The sequence below is a fragment of the Dipodomys merriami genome, unplaced genomic scaffold (assembly GCF_024711535.1).
Source record: "Dipodomys merriami isolate MVZ:Mamm:240054 unplaced genomic scaffold, mDipMer1.0.p SCAF_2, whole genome shotgun sequence".
In the NCBI taxonomy this organism is placed as follows: domain Eukaryota; kingdom Metazoa; phylum Chordata; class Mammalia; order Rodentia; family Heteromyidae; genus Dipodomys; species Dipodomys merriami.
In genome coordinates, this window is record NW_027203381.1 from 12517880 (window position 1) to 12536890 (window position 19011).

The 19011-nt window shown below is 44.1% G+C and overlaps 1 protein-coding gene across 1 annotated transcript; it reads right to left on the reverse strand.

Annotated features, from left to right (window-relative positions):
- Positions 1-1234: 1234 nt before the first annotated feature.
- Positions 1235-14120, reverse strand: St8sia3 (ST8 alpha-N-acetyl-neuraminide alpha-2,8-sialyltransferase 3). Its single transcript, XM_070029066.1, has 4 exons — positions 13816-14120; positions 12236-12358; positions 8171-8728; positions 1235-6892 (listed from the first exon to the last, which is right to left on the reverse strand). Exons 1-4 carry the CDS (start codon positions 14040-14042, stop codon positions 6610-6612), a joined length of 1191 nt encoding a protein of 396 aa, XP_069885167.1. The 5' UTR covers positions 14043-14120; the 3' UTR covers positions 1235-6609.
- Positions 14121-19011: the final 4891 nt, after the last annotated feature.

Sequence of the window (19011 nt, forward strand, 5' to 3'; positions counted from 1 at the left end):
AAACTTTCAGTTTGCAAACACAGCTTGCTCTGTGGGTTAAGGGTATCTGATTTCTAAACCTCAGTAGGGAACACGCAACCAGTGGTGAGGAAAGAGTTGCTCTACCACTCCATATCTCAGGGCTACAGTAGCCATGTGTTTGTTGATATTTTTTCTCTTTTCAGGGTGTAGCCCTCTACTTGCTAAGCCTAAGGGCAAGTTGAACAACATGTTGTTCTGAAATGCCTGCTCACTCAGCACCTAAAAACCCCAGAAATTCTGTGGTGTTTCTTGATCACTAAGAACTTTTCTGAAGATGAGTTCTCTGTCTGTCTGTCTGCCTGTCTGTCTGTCTGTGTCTTTGTCTCTGCCTCACACACACATATTCCTGGCATGGGGTTCTGCTGAAGGTCCCTTGATCAAATAGACATCTTATACTATGGAGCTGTTGGAGTTTGTGGGGGTGGGTGCCCTGTTCTTCCCTTTTTATGGCTATGTGTAAATCTTGTCTTGTCTCATCAGAAGGATAGCAGAGAAAACCACAGAATCAGGGAATTAGGTAACATCATAGGGTTAAAATATAAAAAAGGAGAAAAGATCAGCCAAACAAGGTTTCATTGGCAGCTAAATTGGGAATATTTGCCTGGTAGGTCAATGAAATTAGGAGAACTATGGTTGACAATCTAGGGTGCTGAAGATTTGTTGAAAGGTTTTGATAACTTGTCCACTAAAAAATTAGTGAACTTCTGAGTGGAAAAGGGAATTTGAGCATCTTCCCCCAAAGCCTTTGCTTCTGTCCTCTGTCTGGTACTCATGGATATAGAATAGCCCAGGCAGTGCTATGCAGGAGCTGACTTGTATTGAAGCCAACTCCTATTTGCTCTTGAAAGCAGTTCCATTTTTAGCTTGTTGACATTAAGTTTGTAGCTTGAGATTGGCTATAATGTAAGTATTTACACCATGGAAATAGGTAAATGCTAGCTCTGCAGAGCTGGCCATTAAACATTTAGCAGCACATCAGAGCTAAAGCTGTTTCTGATTCACACAGAAGGAAATCAAAGGAACTCTTGGGTACTTCTGATGATTAAAGGCTTTGTATGTGCACAGGTATAGAGAGAAGTCTGGCCAAAAGGATGGTGTTACCTTACCCAACAGAGGTGGGAAGAAGGAGGTAGCTAGGAACAGCTCACCACCTTGATGGTATGAGGCAGGTCTTAGATTTTTTTTTGTTCTTTAAACTGCCTTTTTTATTGGCTTCTTTTTTTTTTTGCCAGTCCTTGGACTTGAACTTTGGGCCTAGGTACTGTTCCTGAGCTCTTCAGCTCAAGGCTAGCATCTACCACTTGAGCCACAGCACTACCTTCATCTTTTTTTATTTGGTGATTAATTGGAAATAAGAGTCTCACAGACTTTCCTCCCTGGGCTGGCTTCAAACTGATCCTCAGATCTCAGCCTCCTTTGAAGCTAGGATTACAGGTGTGAGCCACTGGCACCTGGCTTGGTTTCATTTTAGTTGGGAGATCTTTACATCTTGGGCGTGACTTGGAGGTTGAGAAATCAAGATTATTTTGGGATCTGGGAACCACTTTCCAATTGAATTTGAATGAATCATTTAACTTCTCTTTTTCTCAATGTATCCCTTCATAAAGATGAATGATTTACAATCTGAGTCTGAAATATGGAGAGTGAACTAGAACGAACTAGCCTTGGAGTCAAGCGTATCAAAGCAGCAATGCTTACATTTTTCTCAAGCTTGCCTCCATTCTGCCTAGCTTCATCAATGACTATTCACTTACAAATTACAAATGGCCAGTCCAATCCATTGAGTTAACAAGTTGAATGGCCAAGTCTACCTTGCCGTGTGCCATACTTATTTTAGGGAACATTTGATATGAGTTGCCTGAAAAGTAATAAGCATTTGGTTGTTCTTGTCAAAATGGCATATGGTTTCCAAATGCTGGTCACATCAAAATCACCTATAAATCTATTTGAGCTGGATTTATCCCAGAACATTATGAGACAGAGGTTTGTGGTGAGGAGCACAAATGGAACTGTATTTTGAAGAGTTCCTCATTCTATACCTTTGTTAGAAAATGGATCGGAGGCATAAACCAGGTTTTAACCCCAGAACCCTATTGTCATCTTAAACTACAGTCAGTTATTCTGCAACAGGCTGTTTTCACTGTGATTCCACTGCAATCAATCAGAGAATGAACTTCATTGAGGATAAAAACATCTATTCAAACACATATATTATCAATAAATCACAAGAAAATAAATGTTCAGAAATGCCGCATAATAACAATAATGACATTCTAAAATGTGTTCCATCTCCAATATGACATTTATGTGGCAAAGCAGTCACAGTGAGAGGGAGGAAAAACCATTTGGTCCTTGCCATCAGCTCATCTGTGGCCTTGATTAAGTGGGCCACAGAGTCCAGACAGGCCAAACAGCCAGCCAAGATTCCCTAAATCCCCAGCACCCGTGGAGGTCCATCCGGGTTCTTTACCTTTTGTGAGCAAAAGATCAGTTATGCACACTCAAGAAGGAGGAGAGAGGCTAGACAGAAATTTTGCCTGGTACACCCCAACAATGATGGAGAATAAAGGCTTAAAGGATACAGAATTATACAGAAAATTGCTCAGTCTCATTTTGAAGACACATAGACCCACCCAAAGTATTCATTGCTATTTGTACATCTTAGCACATTGAACTAAGTGCCGTAATTCAAAAGTATTCTTGAAATGACTTACAATAAAGAAAGCATCTCTTAAGGGGACCCCTGCTAAAAATTATACAAGAGCAAAGTACATAAACATTTCCAAGCTTCAGCTTCTAAATTATGCATACAGATGACCAAAACATCTTTTATTAAAATGAATAGATTACTGGATAAGATTTCAGCTGTCAATAGTAAACCACCAGGAACAGAACTATGACGTCTCAAACAGTGGTTTACCTAGGGGAGTTTCTTTCTTTCATTTGGGGAGAAGAACATGTTATCTCTGAGCACTTGTGTATGTAGGCATGCTGTACAATTAAGAATATTTAGAATTTTTTCACAGCCATTTTATTTACTTTTTGTACCCTGAGGATCCCAGGAACCCCCCAAATCACTTTCCCTCTGAGCCTATCTTTGTTTTATACCGAGGTCAAATGGGGAGTTGGAGTTTTTTCACTAACCACATATGCACACTTGGACAAGCCGCTTGGTGTGTCTCCATGCGCTCATCTGTAAAGTCAAAAACTAGAACTAGAAAATCTCAAAGGCTCTTTCCTTCAGTGCCCTGGCACTATATAATACTGGGATAAATGCTTTATGTACCTATTGTATCTTTTTTTTTTCTTTTGGTCATGACAGTGATTATATAGGTTTAATCTTTGAGACAGTCTTTATAGAACCCAAAAAGAGATTTTATACAATCAGCTAGTATCTTATTTTTGCTAGGTTGTACCTACAAGTTCAGGGGACAGCCACAATAAAAAAAAGTAAACGCTGCCATATACTATGTGTTGAAAACTGGGATATATGTTTTAGCCACATAGTGCATCTATTTTTTTCTACCCTTTTTCTTTTCACAATAGGATTTAGGCTGTAAATGATTAAATGATTCTTTTCTTTTTTTAAAGTGCCAATCCTGGGGCATTACACTCAAGGGCAAGAGTTCTGTCCCTGAGTTCTTGTGTTCAAGGCTAGCACTCTACCACTTGAGGTACAGCTCCACTTTTGACTTTTTGGTGGTTAACTGAAGGTAAGAGTCTCATGGACTTTCTTACCCAGGCTGGTTTTGAACTTCAATCCTCAGATGTGAGCTTCTTCAGTAGTTAGGATTATAGCAGCATGAGCCACTGGCATCCCGCTTGTAAATAAAATTTTAAACTATGTGAACTGTGATTAAGTCCTATAGGAGAGCTTGGAATCTTCTGTTTTATTTTTGAAACAGGACCTTAATATATAGCCCAAGATACCCTTGAACTCATAATTTCTCTGTCTAAATCTCTTATGTGCTGGAATTATAAGCACACAGCATCATGCCTGGCTTTTCAGAAAACATTTTGACAAAGGTTATCAGTGGTCTTTTGGATCGGCTCCAAGACATCTTGCCTAGAAGCCAGGATGAGCTGACTTCTAAGGCCTTTCTAGCTCTGGACACAAGTCTGTTCCCTCACTATTTTGAGCTCCTGTTAAATATATAGTTAAAATGATAGTGAGGGGTGGGAAAGATGGTATAAAATGCTTGAAGATTTAAAAAAAAATCTCCCTGAACTTAAACAAACAACACAGCCCAAAACCTTGGCATTGTAATGAGGCCAAATTTAAATAGCTCAGTGTTTTTGGGGATTCTGTTTTTTTTTCTCTCTTTAACTTGCCTAGTTCAAATAATCTAGGTATTTGGGTTCAGTAAAAACAAAATGGGTACAATGGGATCAAAACTCTGTAGTCAGAACCTTGTGTGGGTAGTACTGGCCTTAATATCACTTAGCTGTAACCAATGAACAAAGTTTAGGAAGAGCCAACGACTCACTCCACGCAGTTATCAATCTTGCAGTGGTCCAAACCCAGCAAAGCATGGAAATGGTAGTAGCATCCTCTGCTTCTGTAAGCTGACAAGGGCCAAATGTGATAGGGTATTTATACCCATGAAAACGTACCCTTGACATTTAGGATGTCTTAAAATCTTCTCTTGAAAGGACTTCACATATTGTGTTGTTTAGTGTTTCTCATTTTGAAATGTTCTATTTCTCCCCATCTGTCTGGACAGTTGCCATTCCCACATATTGTAAGACCTGCCACAGCTGATACAAGATTCGAAGCTGGAAGTTTCTTTCACGACTTAACCTCTGAGACTGTGTAATCTGCTTTGACTACCTTTCAGAAAAGAACAATTCAAGGACCAGGCAGATCATAAGCAGAAGGATGACAGTCCTGATGGTATTCAGTTTGGGGCATAATACCTTCACAGAGAGAGGACAGGAGTTGGGCATGAAATAACAGCAATTTTTAAAACCAGTATTTGTAACACAGTAAGCAATCTAGATGAGATTTCTGGAAGAGAATGAGCTAAGCCACTCAAACATAGAACAAATGTGCTTGACTGGCATTTGGAAGGGAGAAAGAAACTCTCATTAAAATTTAACATCCACTTGGCCAGACTTCGGGCTGAACTGGAAGAGCAAAGTACTGCTTAGTAAAAAGCCAGCAATGTGGGAGTGATGTGGTTTCTACTCCGACGGACTGAAGTAATGAAAAGGGAAAGTGGCCAGCACATTCCTTCATGGCAGGTCTACAGAATCTCAAATTCCAAGAGCTATTTCCTACCAAGTTTTGCCACTGCACCATGGCTTTTCCTTTCAAAATGCTTAATTGAGAGGCACATAGACTAGATTTCAGTGGAAGCATGGGATACTCAGAGTCTACAACTGTCTAGAAGGAAACAAGCAGGTGTTTATGTGGGTGGTGGTCTGCACAGTTACTGAAAATGATCTCACCTCAGAATTATTCACACGAGGGCCTACCTGGCCAACCCCATGGCATTTCCCCTACCCCAACCCTTCTGTTTCTTAAAAATCTCTGAATGGGCAACACAGTCCTAACACTTGATAGAGAATACAAGATTCAAATGGCCTAAACATGCCTCTTCTTTTATGTGCCCTGAGCTCTTAAGCAGACTCGTCACCTCCATATTCGGGGAAATGCCCAGTACAACGCCTGGGTTGGGATTACAGGAGGCAGTAAATCTAGGCCAGAATACCCTTGGCAGGTGAGCCCACAGTGCTATTATCTGCCACAATTGCACTCATGCCAACAGATGCGATGCCACCTGCCAGACACTTTCTTTAGGCTAGTGAAAGATGTACTACATCACACGTTACTCACCCAAGACGGACCACCTCTGTTAAATGACCCTGTGGATGAGGGAGAACTTCATAAGAGGCATTTCTTATAAAAGTCATCACGAGGGATTCATCAGTTATCAAAGTTACCCAGAGCCTCGAACACATCAAATACAGGTGCAACACACACAAGCAAAGCTAATTCAGTAAGGATTCCTAGCAAATTACTAAACACCATGGTGGTTCAGCAAGGGAAATGGAGATATTGAGAGGGGTAGGTAAAGGGAGAGAAGGAGAAGAGGGAAGGGGAGAGGAAGAGAAAGGTAGGAAGGAGAGGAAGGAGGAAGTGAGAGAGAAAGGGAGGGAGAGAACAAAGGAAAGAAAGGAAGGAAGGAAAGAAAGAAGGAAATAGATCCCACTGGCAAAATAAATTCTGCCTTAATTGTCCAGAGGCCTCTGATCATTTCCAAGTGCAGCTCTACACCTCAACCAGTGGGAGGCAGTTTAGTAAAATACAAACACAAAAATAATTTAAACCATTTTGTTAGCAGCATACTTCCAAATGCAACATTCCCTTTTATCAACCAAGTTTAAATTGTGTGGCTTCAATGCTTCTGTCCTGTTAAGTCTGCTAAGTCCATTCAGAGAGCAGTGCGAAAGAGGGAGAGAAGACATCTTTCCTTAAGTGGCAGACTTGCCTTCTAAGACAGTCTCTAGGGCTCTACTCTGAAGACTATTCAATTCGATTTGGGGCACTTTTTAAACACCATTTGGCACTTTCCGTTGGAGTTCTTAGGCACAGTGTGACAGAGTCAGCTTGGTGAGCCCCTCCCCATGCATTCGGTACAGTAGCTGAAACTCAGCAGGAAGCTGGTGGGACTCCTGCCACTTGGTGGTAAATTTGGTTCCTTTTTTATCATAGTAATGGTATGGAAGATCTTCCTTGGTGTTGGGGTCAAATCCGAAAGGCCAGAATCCATACAAGTGTATCTCTTCACATATTGCTGATGCCAGGGTGTACATAAGAATGCCTGTGCTCAGCCGTTTGGGCGACAAATGTTTGTTTCTCCAGTACCTGTGAAACAATAAGTACATGTGGATTCAGAGGCCAGTGTTGGAAGGTTTTCAATCAAATAGGTCAACAGGACTGGGCTGGATGGGGATTGTCTAGACTGGTCAAGTGGTGGGGATAAATCCATCTTGCAGTACAATCCTACTGACATTTCCCCTTCCAGATGAAACTTAAAGTCAATGACATTGAACATATGGGGAGAAAAATAATGAAGTCGAATGACACACAACAGGCTAGCAGAAGACCTGACTTCCAATTCTGGTTCTGCTCATTTGGGGAAGTGACTTTGGGCAAGAAAAAAAAAAAAAAACTCCTGCTCCTTGTATGTCATTTGACTCATTTTTAAAGGTGAAACATTGGCTCCCATTACCTCTTGGAAAGGTATCCATACTTCCTGGGAAATGGGGACAGTCCCAATTTATGTCTGCTATCCTGCTGTTCCTACTAATAGTATCCCATTCTCTGCCTCTCCTCAAAAAGGTTCAAGATTGGACTATAAATTATGGAATTATCCTTTGTTCTGGAGACACACACAACGACTCTTCCTTCATTGGGAGATTAAGTGAACTAAATTTGGAAAACTTTAGGGGAAAGCAGGATGAGACTAATCTACAAGGGGAAAAAAAAAATCTCTAGGATTCTGTGGTTACTAGAGAACTCTCCAAGTGGTCCCTATATTCAGACAGAATTGAAAACCAGCAGATTAGATAAAAATTTTATATTAAGTTAATCAGTCTATCGAATTGTAAGAAATCAACAAGTTCATAAAATATTCCACATGGTATTTTGTTGTTCTTTTTTATAGGCATAAATACACTATAACTTGCAGTCATGTTATAAAGGCAGAGGTACAAATTATGACTTAATTAGTTGGATTTAAACAAAAAGAACCATTTTAAGCCAATTGCCTGTTATTTAAAAAAGGAAGTATTTGTTTGGTATAAGTTAACCATTAGGAGACAGCGATTCATTTAGAGAAAATTCTTGAGTTGTGGTGATTTTCGTGTCTGCTCATTAAAAAGAAGACAAAGACTAGAGAAGGGAGACAAATGAAACATCAATCTGTCTAACACTTAGCTACCAGCTAGGAGGCAGATCAAACTTCTTAACTAGAATTACTCATTCATTCATTCATAGAAGAAAGAAAAATCTCTAAAATACTAACCTAACAAAACAAACTTGAAATATTAAAGGAACCAAACATATTACCCACCCCAACAGATTACAATATTGATTTGCTATCTGGTGGGGTAAGAGCTAAATTTAACAAAATATACACACCTGTTGACATGTTGCATTATGTTTCCAGGCCAAGCCAATTGGACCTTTAACTGACCTCTGTGTTCAACAAAAAAGTCAACTAATGTTCTGGTAACAGTTGCTGAAGTGTGGAAGAAAAATGCAGGGATCCAAAGAATGGCCCCATCAAGCTTTTTTAAACTGAGGAAAAAGTTGTTACGGTCCTGAATGGTCAAAAGATTGTTGTAATATTTTTCCAAGATGCTGGGGTTGAAAGTGGTAAGGTTGGTTTTCCTTCCAACATCTCTTTGGAAAGCCTCCGTAGGGGCAAAATTGCAACGAAAAACGAAATCGGATTTATCTATTTCTTGTCCACACTGGCTCCCTGTCAGAATCCCACTGTTGCCAACCACAGCACAAATGTTATAATGCTTATTCACAATGGGCGAAACATCTGGAAGTAGTGACCGGAAGTTATTGCTAATCGAGAAAACATATTTATGGCTGGAATAATCATAGTGCATCAGCTGTCCAATCCGAACACTATTCTTGGTCAAAGAAAAATTTTTTATTACATCGACATGCTGAAGAATTTCTTGCCTAAAATAAAAAGAAACATTAAATGCATTCCATTCAAAAAGAACTGAGTTGCCATTCCATTCAAACAAGAATCTCAGCACACGGAGTCTAAGTGAAACTAGACATTCATTACCCAAGTCTTTGAAGAGATGTACACCCATGTTCTCGCTTTTCAGTCAAGTTCTGGATATAACCTTTTTTTTTTTTTTTTTCCAATTGGTTGTGGGGCTTGAACTCTGGGCCTTGGAGCTGTCCCTGCGCTCTTCAGCTAAGGTGAGCACTCTACCACTTGAGCCACAGCACCACTTCCTGTTTTCTGGTGGTTAATTGGAGATGAGTCTCAAGACTTTCCTGCCCAGGCTGACTTTGAACCATGATCCACAGATCTCAGCCTCCTGAGAGCCGTGAGCCACCGGTGCCTGGTCATTTCTTAGTTTTTTTTTTTTTCTCTACTAGAGAGGCATATTTGACCACAGAGGAGATAGATGACAAAACTGTGTCAGTAAATTCAGGGAGAAAATTTACAAAAGCCCCAAAGAGCTTATGTTAATGCATAAACATCGGTGACTTTGAGTTTTTAAACAAAAGGACTACTTGTTTGCAGTATTCAAGAAATATCAAGTATCACTGGTATCCAAATAAGAACTAAGTATGTGAGTCAGTACAACACTACGTATTTTTAAAATATTAAAAATGAGAATGGCATTGGGGATAGATGACTAATAAAAATGAGGTATCTCATCTAATACATTTGAATAATAAAATAGGTATTTTTCTGCTTGATTTTATATACAACTTAGTGTACATAAAATGTACTATAAAATATATTTAAAAAATTTAAAACACATGTATACTCCAATGTGAAGCGTGTGTATATGTACTCTGTATAATGTCGAACATAAGCAAGGCAAGAGTGATATTTAAAATGATCTTCATGTTGCTTTCATGTGGGCTTAAACTAAAATTGGGTGTCTCTTTTTAAAGTCTCAACATTGAGATGTGATTAGGATATATGGCATCAATTGACATGCTGAATTGAAACCCCTTGGTACAACTATTTAAAGATGGCATAAAATAAGTTAAAGAAAAACAAAATATTTAAGGGACCAATATCATACGACTTTGTTGGTAAGCTTCTCCAGTGCAAAAAAACCACACTGAAACTCCTGTGCCTTTTGCCTAAACAGTTGCAGGTATGAAATAAGATGCTTTGCATGTTATGAATTTTAAAAAATGAATTTAAAGGGCTGGGAAGGTGGCTCAGTGGTAGAGCGCTTGCCTTGCATGCCTGAGGCCCTGGGTTCGATTCCTCAGCACCACATAAGCAAAAAAAGAAAAAACCCGGAAGTGGCGCTGTGGCTCAAGTGGTAGAGTGCTAGCCTTGAGCTGAAGAGCTGAAGGACAACACCCAGGCCCAGAGTTCAGGCACCACGACCGGACCAAAAAAAAAAACAAAAAAGAATTTAAAAATTATCTTTAAGTAGTTGTACAAAGGAGCTACAACTTAATGAAATAGTTTATGAATGCAATGCATTTTGGGCAATGTCACTCCTGTTAACATTGCCACCCATCCCTTCCAACCCATCCCTTCTCTCACTTTTCTTAATTTTGTAGGATATACATTTCTCCCTCGCTTCTTCTCTTCATTTGTCCACCCATTTCCCCTTGATTCCACCTCACCCCTTTCAAGTATCTGCTTCCTGGTGATTATTTTGTTGAACTTTGAAAGACTTTTTTTTTGCCTTTCTAAGGAATTATACTATTTGAGTTCTCCCTTGAATGTGCCACATTTCAGTTCATACATCTGTATATACTTGCATACCACCCAATGTATTTACTTATGAGCTTATAAGCTAATTTTGGCTTATAAACCTTTGTCTTTCTGGGCCTGACTTATTTTACATAACGTAACTTTCTCCAAGTATTTACATTTCTCTGCATGCCATAACTGCTTGGATTTTTTTTTTTTTTGTCGGTCGTGGGGCTTGAACTCTGGGCCTGGGTGCTGTCCCTCAGCTCTTCAGCTCAAGGCGAGCACTCTACCACTTGAGCCACAGCGCCACTTCTGGTTTTCTGGTGGTTTATTGGAGATAGGAGTCTCACGGTCTCTCCTGCCCGGGCTGGCTTTGAACCGAGATCCTCAGATCTCAGCCTCCTGAGTAGCTAGGATTACAGGCGAGAGCCACCAGCGCCCGGCTAACTGCTTGGATTTTTATTTCAAACACAATTTTATTTTGTAAAGTGTAGCGCAATATAAACAGACATCTTCAATTCAAAATTTCCAAGTTACAAATACTGTTCTTACAAGCTTTATAAAGACAAATGTAAGTGATACTGGTAAAAATGAAAGATTATCTAATAAATGGATGAAAGGAGGGAAATTTTGAGAAAAAAGCACTGATTATTAGAGTCACATGGCCTAGTGTGGGAGAATGTTTTTATTTAGTTAAAAATGTATCAATGTGTTTTGGGGAAAGAATGTGTTCTACCCTGAAATCATTCTGGGTTGTCTATAAAATTAATAGTAAATTAAAACTCAACAGTTAAGAAATCATTTTTAGGGGTTAGTGTGAATTATTTTCATGAACTAATTTCTAATTAAACATGAATATTTAAAAAACTAATCATAATCACATGATGCCACCAAATAAACAGTATTTTTCTGACACCATGGATATCCACTGGAGTTGTTTAAATTCTGCCAGTAGATTACAGTTTTTAAAAAGAGCAATAACTAGAAATGCTATGACCAAAATACAACTCCATACAAATGATGGTTTGTAAAATAAGTATTCATTCTCCTAATGAATACACTAGATGGCTCACATTGCATTGAGCAGAGAAACACCAAGAAGGAATGAGTAATAACTAATTCGTGGTTCGAAGAGTGCATCAAAATAGCATCAAGAATAAACAAAAATTTGAATAAATCTCGCCCTTATTCCCTCAAGAATAGTTCTTTGTATGTTAAAGAAGGCTACAATAATGAACGAGGTTTGACGCATGTAAAAGCCTAATGAAAACAAAAATCAGTGTTTACCTATGCCCATTTGGGCTCACATCTTCACTGGTAAATTGAGGGAAACACATCATGAAGTCTTCTGTGTTCGAATAAGTTCTCAGATACAGAATAAAAATAAATTGGATAACCTGTTTCTTTCTTTCTTTCTTTCTTTCTTTCTTTCTCTGTTTCTCTGTCTCTTTTAATGGACAGCTTTGGAAGACTTAGCCAGACTTGGTAATGGTGCTTAATCAAGCCCTTACATTGGAAATGTAAGGATATTTACATTCTAACGGGTTCTTCTGATGTATTCTTTTGAAAGAGGGCACACATTTGACAGGGTTATCAATTCTCATCTTTTACATTTAGCCAGGACTGCAATGTAAAAACAAATATACCCAGTATGTGTGTGTGTGTGTGTGGGGGGAAGAGAGAGATGTTTTGTTGTTTGGGGTTTGTTTGCTTGTTGTTTTGTTTGCGTTCCAGAATTCAACACCACCTATTGGATCGTTTCCCTCCTTTCCTACCTTTGGTGCAAAAACGCTGTCCGATTAAATGTCCACTTAGGAGGTTTCTCTTGCAATTCTTGGTTGAGAGAATTCGTAATGGGCACAAACGATGGGTCTAGAAACTTCAGCGCAAATTGCGACCTGGAGAGGGGTTGGGGGTTACAGACAAACGTGCTGGCCTCAGAGAGGGGGAGCCGAGGCTGCCCCCCCCCCCGCCCCAAGGTCCAAGCCGGCTGCGAGCGCGGGATGGGGGTGGAGGGGGGAGCTGCGGAGGGGAGACGGGCGAGGGGGGAGGGCAGAGGCACCGGCGCGGACCCCATCCCGCCCCAGTGCCCCAGCTCCTTCGGCCTACTCTCTGCTCCCGCACACTCCCGGGAGACAGAAGGGAAACTAGGGACTCTGGTCTCCATTGTCCATCCCTCCGGGTGCCGGAGACACCATAAAATGGCCGTCACGCAGAGAGCAGGGGCGGGAGCCCGGCGCGGGGCTGCAGGCCGGCTGCGCGGCGGGGACCCGGAGTCAGCACCGCGGACAGCGCTCCCCCTCCTCCCCACCCCTCCCCCGCCCGCGCCCGCCCCGCGGAATTGATTTTTGGAGAAAGGGCAGAGGAAACCGGAGACTCAGGGGAAGGCCGGGGTGGGAGGTGATTCCTGCCTTAACCTTTTCCTTCCCGAGCCCGAGTGTGATCTCAGGCTCCAGCCCGAGGCTGAGACCCCCCCCCCAAGTCAGGACCCCGGGAGGCCGAGCGGAGTTGGGGGCCCCCCCGGGAGCTGGCCTCCCCGGCCTCCTCGCTCCCTCCCCGGCGCTGGCTGGGGGGGGGGGGCGGTTCCCGGTTTTGCAACCCGAGCTCGGCTCGGACCACAGGTTGCGTTTACACAGGCTGCGGGAGGCCGCGCTGGGGGTGCGCCCCGGGGTGCGGCTCCCGCGGACTGCGCCGGGCTGCGCTGGGCGCCACCCCGGACGGGGGTGGGCGGCCTAGAGGTGGCTCGCGGTCCGGAGGGGCGCGGGGTGTGTGTGCAGAAATCCCGGAGAGGGGGAGGAAGGCGGGGGGTGGGTGGGGTGGCGGGACGGCCCCCGGGACTCGGAGGGAAGAAACCCGCGCATCCTTTGATGAGCAGGGGGGAGGAGAGGCTGGCGCGAGGGAGTCGGCGCCTGCGCCATTAAAGCGCCCGGAGCTCGGCCCGCGGCGGGCGCGGACGGCGCGCGGGGAGGGCGCTCACCTCGCGCGCGTCCATCTGTGGGTTCACTCTCCCCGGTCCCCCGGCCTCCGCCCCCCCCCTCCACCATTCCCAGTCAGCCAGGCCCTCCCCCCCATGGGGGAGGGGATAGCGAGAAAGGCAATCGCCTCGATCGGGAACAGAGGCTTGGGGTGAAGTAAGGAAGGGGAGGAGGGTGGGGAAGAGAGGAAAGACCACGCATCACCCAGCTCCAAGTGTCTGGGAGAAGCCCGTGCAGCGCCCCCCCCCACTTCTCCTGGTCGCCCCCCCCGTCCCTCCAGTCTCCCCTACTCCCTCCCTGACCCCCGCACACCTGGCCGCGACCCGCAGGCCTCCCCCCCCCCCGCGACCCCGAGCGCAGCGGGGACCGCCGCCACTCACCGGAATCCCGCGTGGAACATGTACATTCGGGGCGCCCCCGGGCTGGCGTACTTGGGGGTGGTGAAGATGTTCTCCTTCTTCAGGGACACGTAGCTGATGAGCGACAGGATGAGCAGGGCCACGCTGAGCATGACGAGCCCCAGCACGCTGGCCACCCGGGCCATTTTGCAATTTCTCATGCCGGATTGGGCTGAAGGCAGGGCGATCGCGGGGGCAAATCGGCCCATTGAGCGGCCAGGAAGCGGCGGGCTGGCGTGTCCGCGTGTGTGCGCGCGTGTGCGCGCGTGTGTGCGCGGGCGGTGGGGGAGGGGGCCCGCGCGGCGGAAGGCCGGGGGCGCCGGGCGCGGCGGGCGCGGGGTGAGCGCGACCCCCGGGGCCGGGCGGGAAGATGGAGGGGCGGCGCGGCGGTGGCGGCGGCGGCGGCGGCGCCGTGGCGGTGGAGCGCGCCGCGCCGTGCGTCTCCCGCCGCCCGTTCAGGATCCCCCCGCGTTCCCCGCTAGGCTGCCATCTCCGTCGCCGCCTGCAAGATAAATGTGATTGGAATAATGTTACGGTTCGATCTGAGCACAGGATTTAATTAATGAACTCTAATCTCCCAAATAACCCGAGGGAGGGGGGAGGAGAAGGGGGAGGCGGCCGAGGGAGGGGAAATGGAGGCTGGAAGCCTGCAGCCCACGCCACCGGCCTCCCGGGGTGGAGGGGACTCGCGAGGCACAGTGGCTGCCAACGAGGCAGCCGCCCAAACTTAGTTTAATAGACCATTCATTCCTTTATAAAATACATCAGGAACAGGGAGATAAATAACCGGATTTGCTACCGTGGAGGATAAACACCATCTGGGTGCTTCTCAGAGACGCAGGATGGATGGTTTTTCCTTCCTCACCAGGCACCGCCCCGACTCCCGTGGGGCAGCACCTAGCTAAAACATCCCAAGAAGAAAGGTCCTAGCCGCTGGGATCGGCCTACATGGAAAGCTCTTGAAAAAAAATCCTTGGAATTTTCTAGAATTCCCCCGCTCCACTCCCCATCTCCCTTTTATGCTCAACACCCCTACTTGCTCATTCCCAGTAAAGTTGCAAGGTGAGTGATGAGTGCCTCACCCATTCTTTCTGTCTCTGTGTCTGTCTGTCTGCCTGTCTCTCACTCTCTCTCTCTGTGCCTGGCAGAATGTACTCAGCAAGTATACAAGGTGCTTGGGCCTGAGCTGACCAGACCTGGCACCGTGAACCATGGTACATTTAATCCTGACTGAAATCCTCATTCTGGCTGGAATAGGTGGCCTGAGTTATGTAGAAGTTTTTAAAAAAAGTTATAAATACACAAAAATCTGTTTGTTTGTTTGTTTTTTTTCTTCAGGAGTTTAAGAAGCACACAAGACAGGCTTGCTGGGAAGGAAAAACTCACATCGCCATCTATTGCTTGACTTTAAACTTGGTTTACCCTATTTACTAGTTATACATTTTGATGTGTAGTGGGAATGCAAATTAGTCCATTTGCTATTGGGTGCTCAGGGAAAGCTTACACGTTTCTTTGAAATTAGTTTATGACCCTCTCCAGGCTCAGCTTTACCAATGGCTTGCTGCTCTAAATACTGGCCAGCAAACACTCATGAAGAAAGCTGGAGGTGACACATAGGCGTTTCCCATACAAAGCAAGCTAAGACTTTCCCCTCTCCAGTTGGAAATACCTCTTTTGGCCCTGAATTTCTTGCCTTATAGGCTTATTAGGGCAGGCCTGGTATTATGGCCCCTTGGCAGGGTGAGCTCTGGGACTGGGACTGTAATCTTCTACAGAGCCCAGACCATGTCTTATCTCCCAACACTGTCCCACAGGGAGGGTGGGGCTCACTCCATCTGGAGACCAGAGCTCTCCTGTGAAAAATTTTCTCTATCTGGATGGTCCGAAAGGGCCCAGCTCCTCCCTGGAGATAGTATATCTTGGACTGGCAAGCCAAAACCAGAAGAGGCAAAAGTTATGGCACTGTTCCCAAACAGGTTCTACTTGTGGGCAGGGACATGAGCGGAAACTGGGGGAAAGCAAAGGAAAGGATGACATTGTCCAAAAAGAAACGTACTCATTACCTTACTTATGAAATGGTAACCCCTCTGTACAACACCTTAATAATAACAAAATTATGTTTGCCTGTATGTATATAGATAGATAGATAGATAGATAAGGAGAGAGAGAGAGAGAGAGAGAGAGAGAGAGAGAGAGATAGAGAGATAGAGAGAGAGAGATTCAGCAAGATACAAAACATTCTGCCCCTGTACCTCCATACTCCCATCTAGTTCTTCTAGTTCTGGTAACCTTGTGTTGGGAGGGGGTGAAAATTAACAATAAATCAGAATTTACAGGGGTTATAAAGCCACTCTTAACTCCATGATGCTTAATGGTCTTATAGGGGGAAAGGATGGAAACCAGGGGACTCCTCTTGTAAGAAGCTCTACAACAGAGGGCTCATGAGAGATGTGAGCACTGACCTCTGTCTCCACAAAGTCCGAATTCACAGAGCAACATTGAGATTGGGTGAAGGAGTTAAAAGGAGAGGTTCCAGTTAGAGGGAAGAGTAGAAGGCAAATAAGATTATGGTGGACATGCGGAACAGAAAGAGAGATAAGATCATTGCCCTCAAAGAAGTCCATAGAGATCAGGCCTGCTAGTGCTCACCCGTAATCCTGACAATTTGGGAAGCGTAAATTGTAGGTCCAAACACCAGCTTGGACAAAAAAAGCAGGAGACTTATTTGAAAAATAACTAAAGCCCCAAAGGGATAGGGCATGGCTCAAGTGATAGAGTGCTTACCTAACAAGCACAAGGCCCTGAGTTCAAACCTCAGTACTGTCAAAAGGAAAAAAAAATCATAAGGAGAGTTAGGGTCTAATTGTGAAGAACCTATAGGTCAAACTAAGGAGTTGGCGGGGGTCTACGCAAGCACAACTGCTCAGAACTGCTCCAAGCTTATCAAGAACAATGATTATGATTTGCACTGTATCGATGGAGTAGTTGGAGTAGATGGATGAAGCTGGGATGAAATACTATGGAGTTGGGATGAAATGCTGGCTCAAATGAATGTTTACTGATAGACCCAATGTCTTTCCAGCCTGACCACATGACAGAAGCCCCAGTATGCCTTAATGTATCAATTAACCAATAGGCAATTTTCTTTGATGAACCATTCCTGAATAAAGCGTCAAGGTATTGCTGGTGACCCTGCCCAGACAGCACAGATATTCTTGTGCAGGAAGCTCAGAGAGAGGCCTTATGGGAAACTCCTTTTTGGCCATATGTGACTAGAGTTCTTTCAGCGTGTTATGGCTTGGCATCTTGGTTTCCAATGAGTCTGAAAATGGCCACAAAAGAAGGATCTTGTACTCCTTTGGGTTTCTGACTTCTATTTTCCCCACAGGGGAAAAATATAACACTGCGTGAGTTCATTGGTAGAAAGAGTCATTGCGGTCAGAGGAAGTGTCAAAGTTCTGAGATGAACAGAGAGAAGAAAGATGTATGATGTCTGCAGGGATGGAGGTGGTGAGAGTAGACAAGGCAGGGGCCACAGCTGGACAGAGCAAGAGTGTACAGCCACTAGAGTCAAGGCTCAGCTTATCGATGCTGTGTAGATAAGCTTTCTCCTTGGAGTAAAGCAAGAACAGCCAGGATTCTTCGAGCACTTATGTGCCAGGTGCCTTCTAGACATTCTGCGTAATCTTGGTCCTATCCTATGTGAAAGGCACAACTAATCTCACTTTATAGTAGAAGTAGCATTAAGGATTTGCTCAAGGAGAAGATGCCTGGTTATGAAGCCACCTTTGCCACTAATCCACCGTGCTTCTTGAGTGAGTTTTAGGACAGAGGGCTGGAAATGGGAGCAATCCAGGCGGGCTGAAACCATTATTCTTTAGCAGTGGGGATCGATTATTTCTATTACTCTTAGTGATGATGAAGATGATAGTGATGTCTCTAGCATGTGTTGCTCACTTGCTGTTTGTTGGATATTATACTAGGGATTTTACATAATGAATCTCATTCCATCTTTATTCCATTCTTTTGAGGATAGATAGAGGGTCCCTGACTATGATTTTCCAGCATTACAGTGGTGTGAAAATCATCCCCATTCAGTTTAAATGTTGATCTTGTTGCAGGCTGGTCACATATAGTTTCATCCTCTCTCTTAAAAAGAAAAGATAGTGAGCTGCTCTCCCCAGGGGCAAGCAGTCCTAAGAGTGAGCATATGAGACTCCGTAGAGTACTGTGTGGCCAGCAATTTTCAATAAAGGTAAATATCTGTATCACAGGAGGCATCCACCACTTTATTCCAAACGCAGCTTTGTGTGAGTTGATTTTGCTCAAGTGTTGGCTAACAGAAGTGTTCAGAGCCTGTCGAAGGCAGCACGTGGCTGAGGTGTATTAAATATTCCAAGTTCATTTTTAGTCTATGATAATTTCAGTTTACAGGGGGGTGTAAAAGCAAGAAGGCAAAAACAAACAAACAAACAAACAAAAAAACAGTGGCAACTCCATGGCTTACTCTGGGACTGGGGAAAGGGTGATTTGGGATGGAGCCCTATGCTGGCCGCTGGAGGCTGCATCTTCTTCTCATTTATCCCTTCAGGGCCAGCACAGCTCCCAGCACAGGAAAGAAGGCTGGGGACATGTCTGCTCTACAGCACACCTGAGTCCTGGCCAGAGAGAAGGCCAGTCCCTCGGACTGATTACTGAGGCAGATCATCTGTTCCTCTGGGATGCATGAGCTGCTGAAGAGGCCATAGTTAATTAAATTAAGTAATTAGATTAAATTAGCACATGCACATATATAAAATATAGGGAAGGGTGCACTGGGAACAGGAAAGCTCCTTCTGTTATTCTACCCTTATCTCTCAAGGTCTTGGTTATCCTCCCTAGAGACACTATTGCTGTCCAGAGATTCACTATGCATCCCACAGCAGGCTTGCAGGATGTATTCATTTGCTGAGACTCGTTTGAAATGACATTTATTTCAAGGTTTCTTGCCAGTGTCTCTACAAAAGATGTTTTGCATAGCTTTGAACAGTTCAGATGTTTGCCACGATTATGTTTTCTAGAAGCGGAGGAATTACTCATTTCGTGCCCACTGATGAATGCTTTTCTTTAAAGCTCAGGGAAGTGTCTGTATGTGAAAGGCATACAAGAACTTCACATAGTCTTTCCTCCTTCCTGGAA

Excerpts from the sequence above, each read along its gene's own strand:
- St8sia3 (XM_070029066.1), bottom strand. The coding sequence starts at position 14,042 with ATGGGCCGATTTGCCCCCGCGATCGCCCTGCCTTCAGCCCAATCCGGC. Across the intron at positions 12,359-13,815 it reads ATGTTCCACGCGGGATTCCG|GTCGCAATTTGCGCTGAAGT; the intron begins GTGAGTGGCGGC and ends ACCCCTCTCCAG. Across the intron at positions 6,893-8,170 it reads ATAATGCAACATGTCAACAG|GTACTGGAGAAACAAACATT; the intron begins GTGTGTATATTT and ends ATTGTTTCACAG.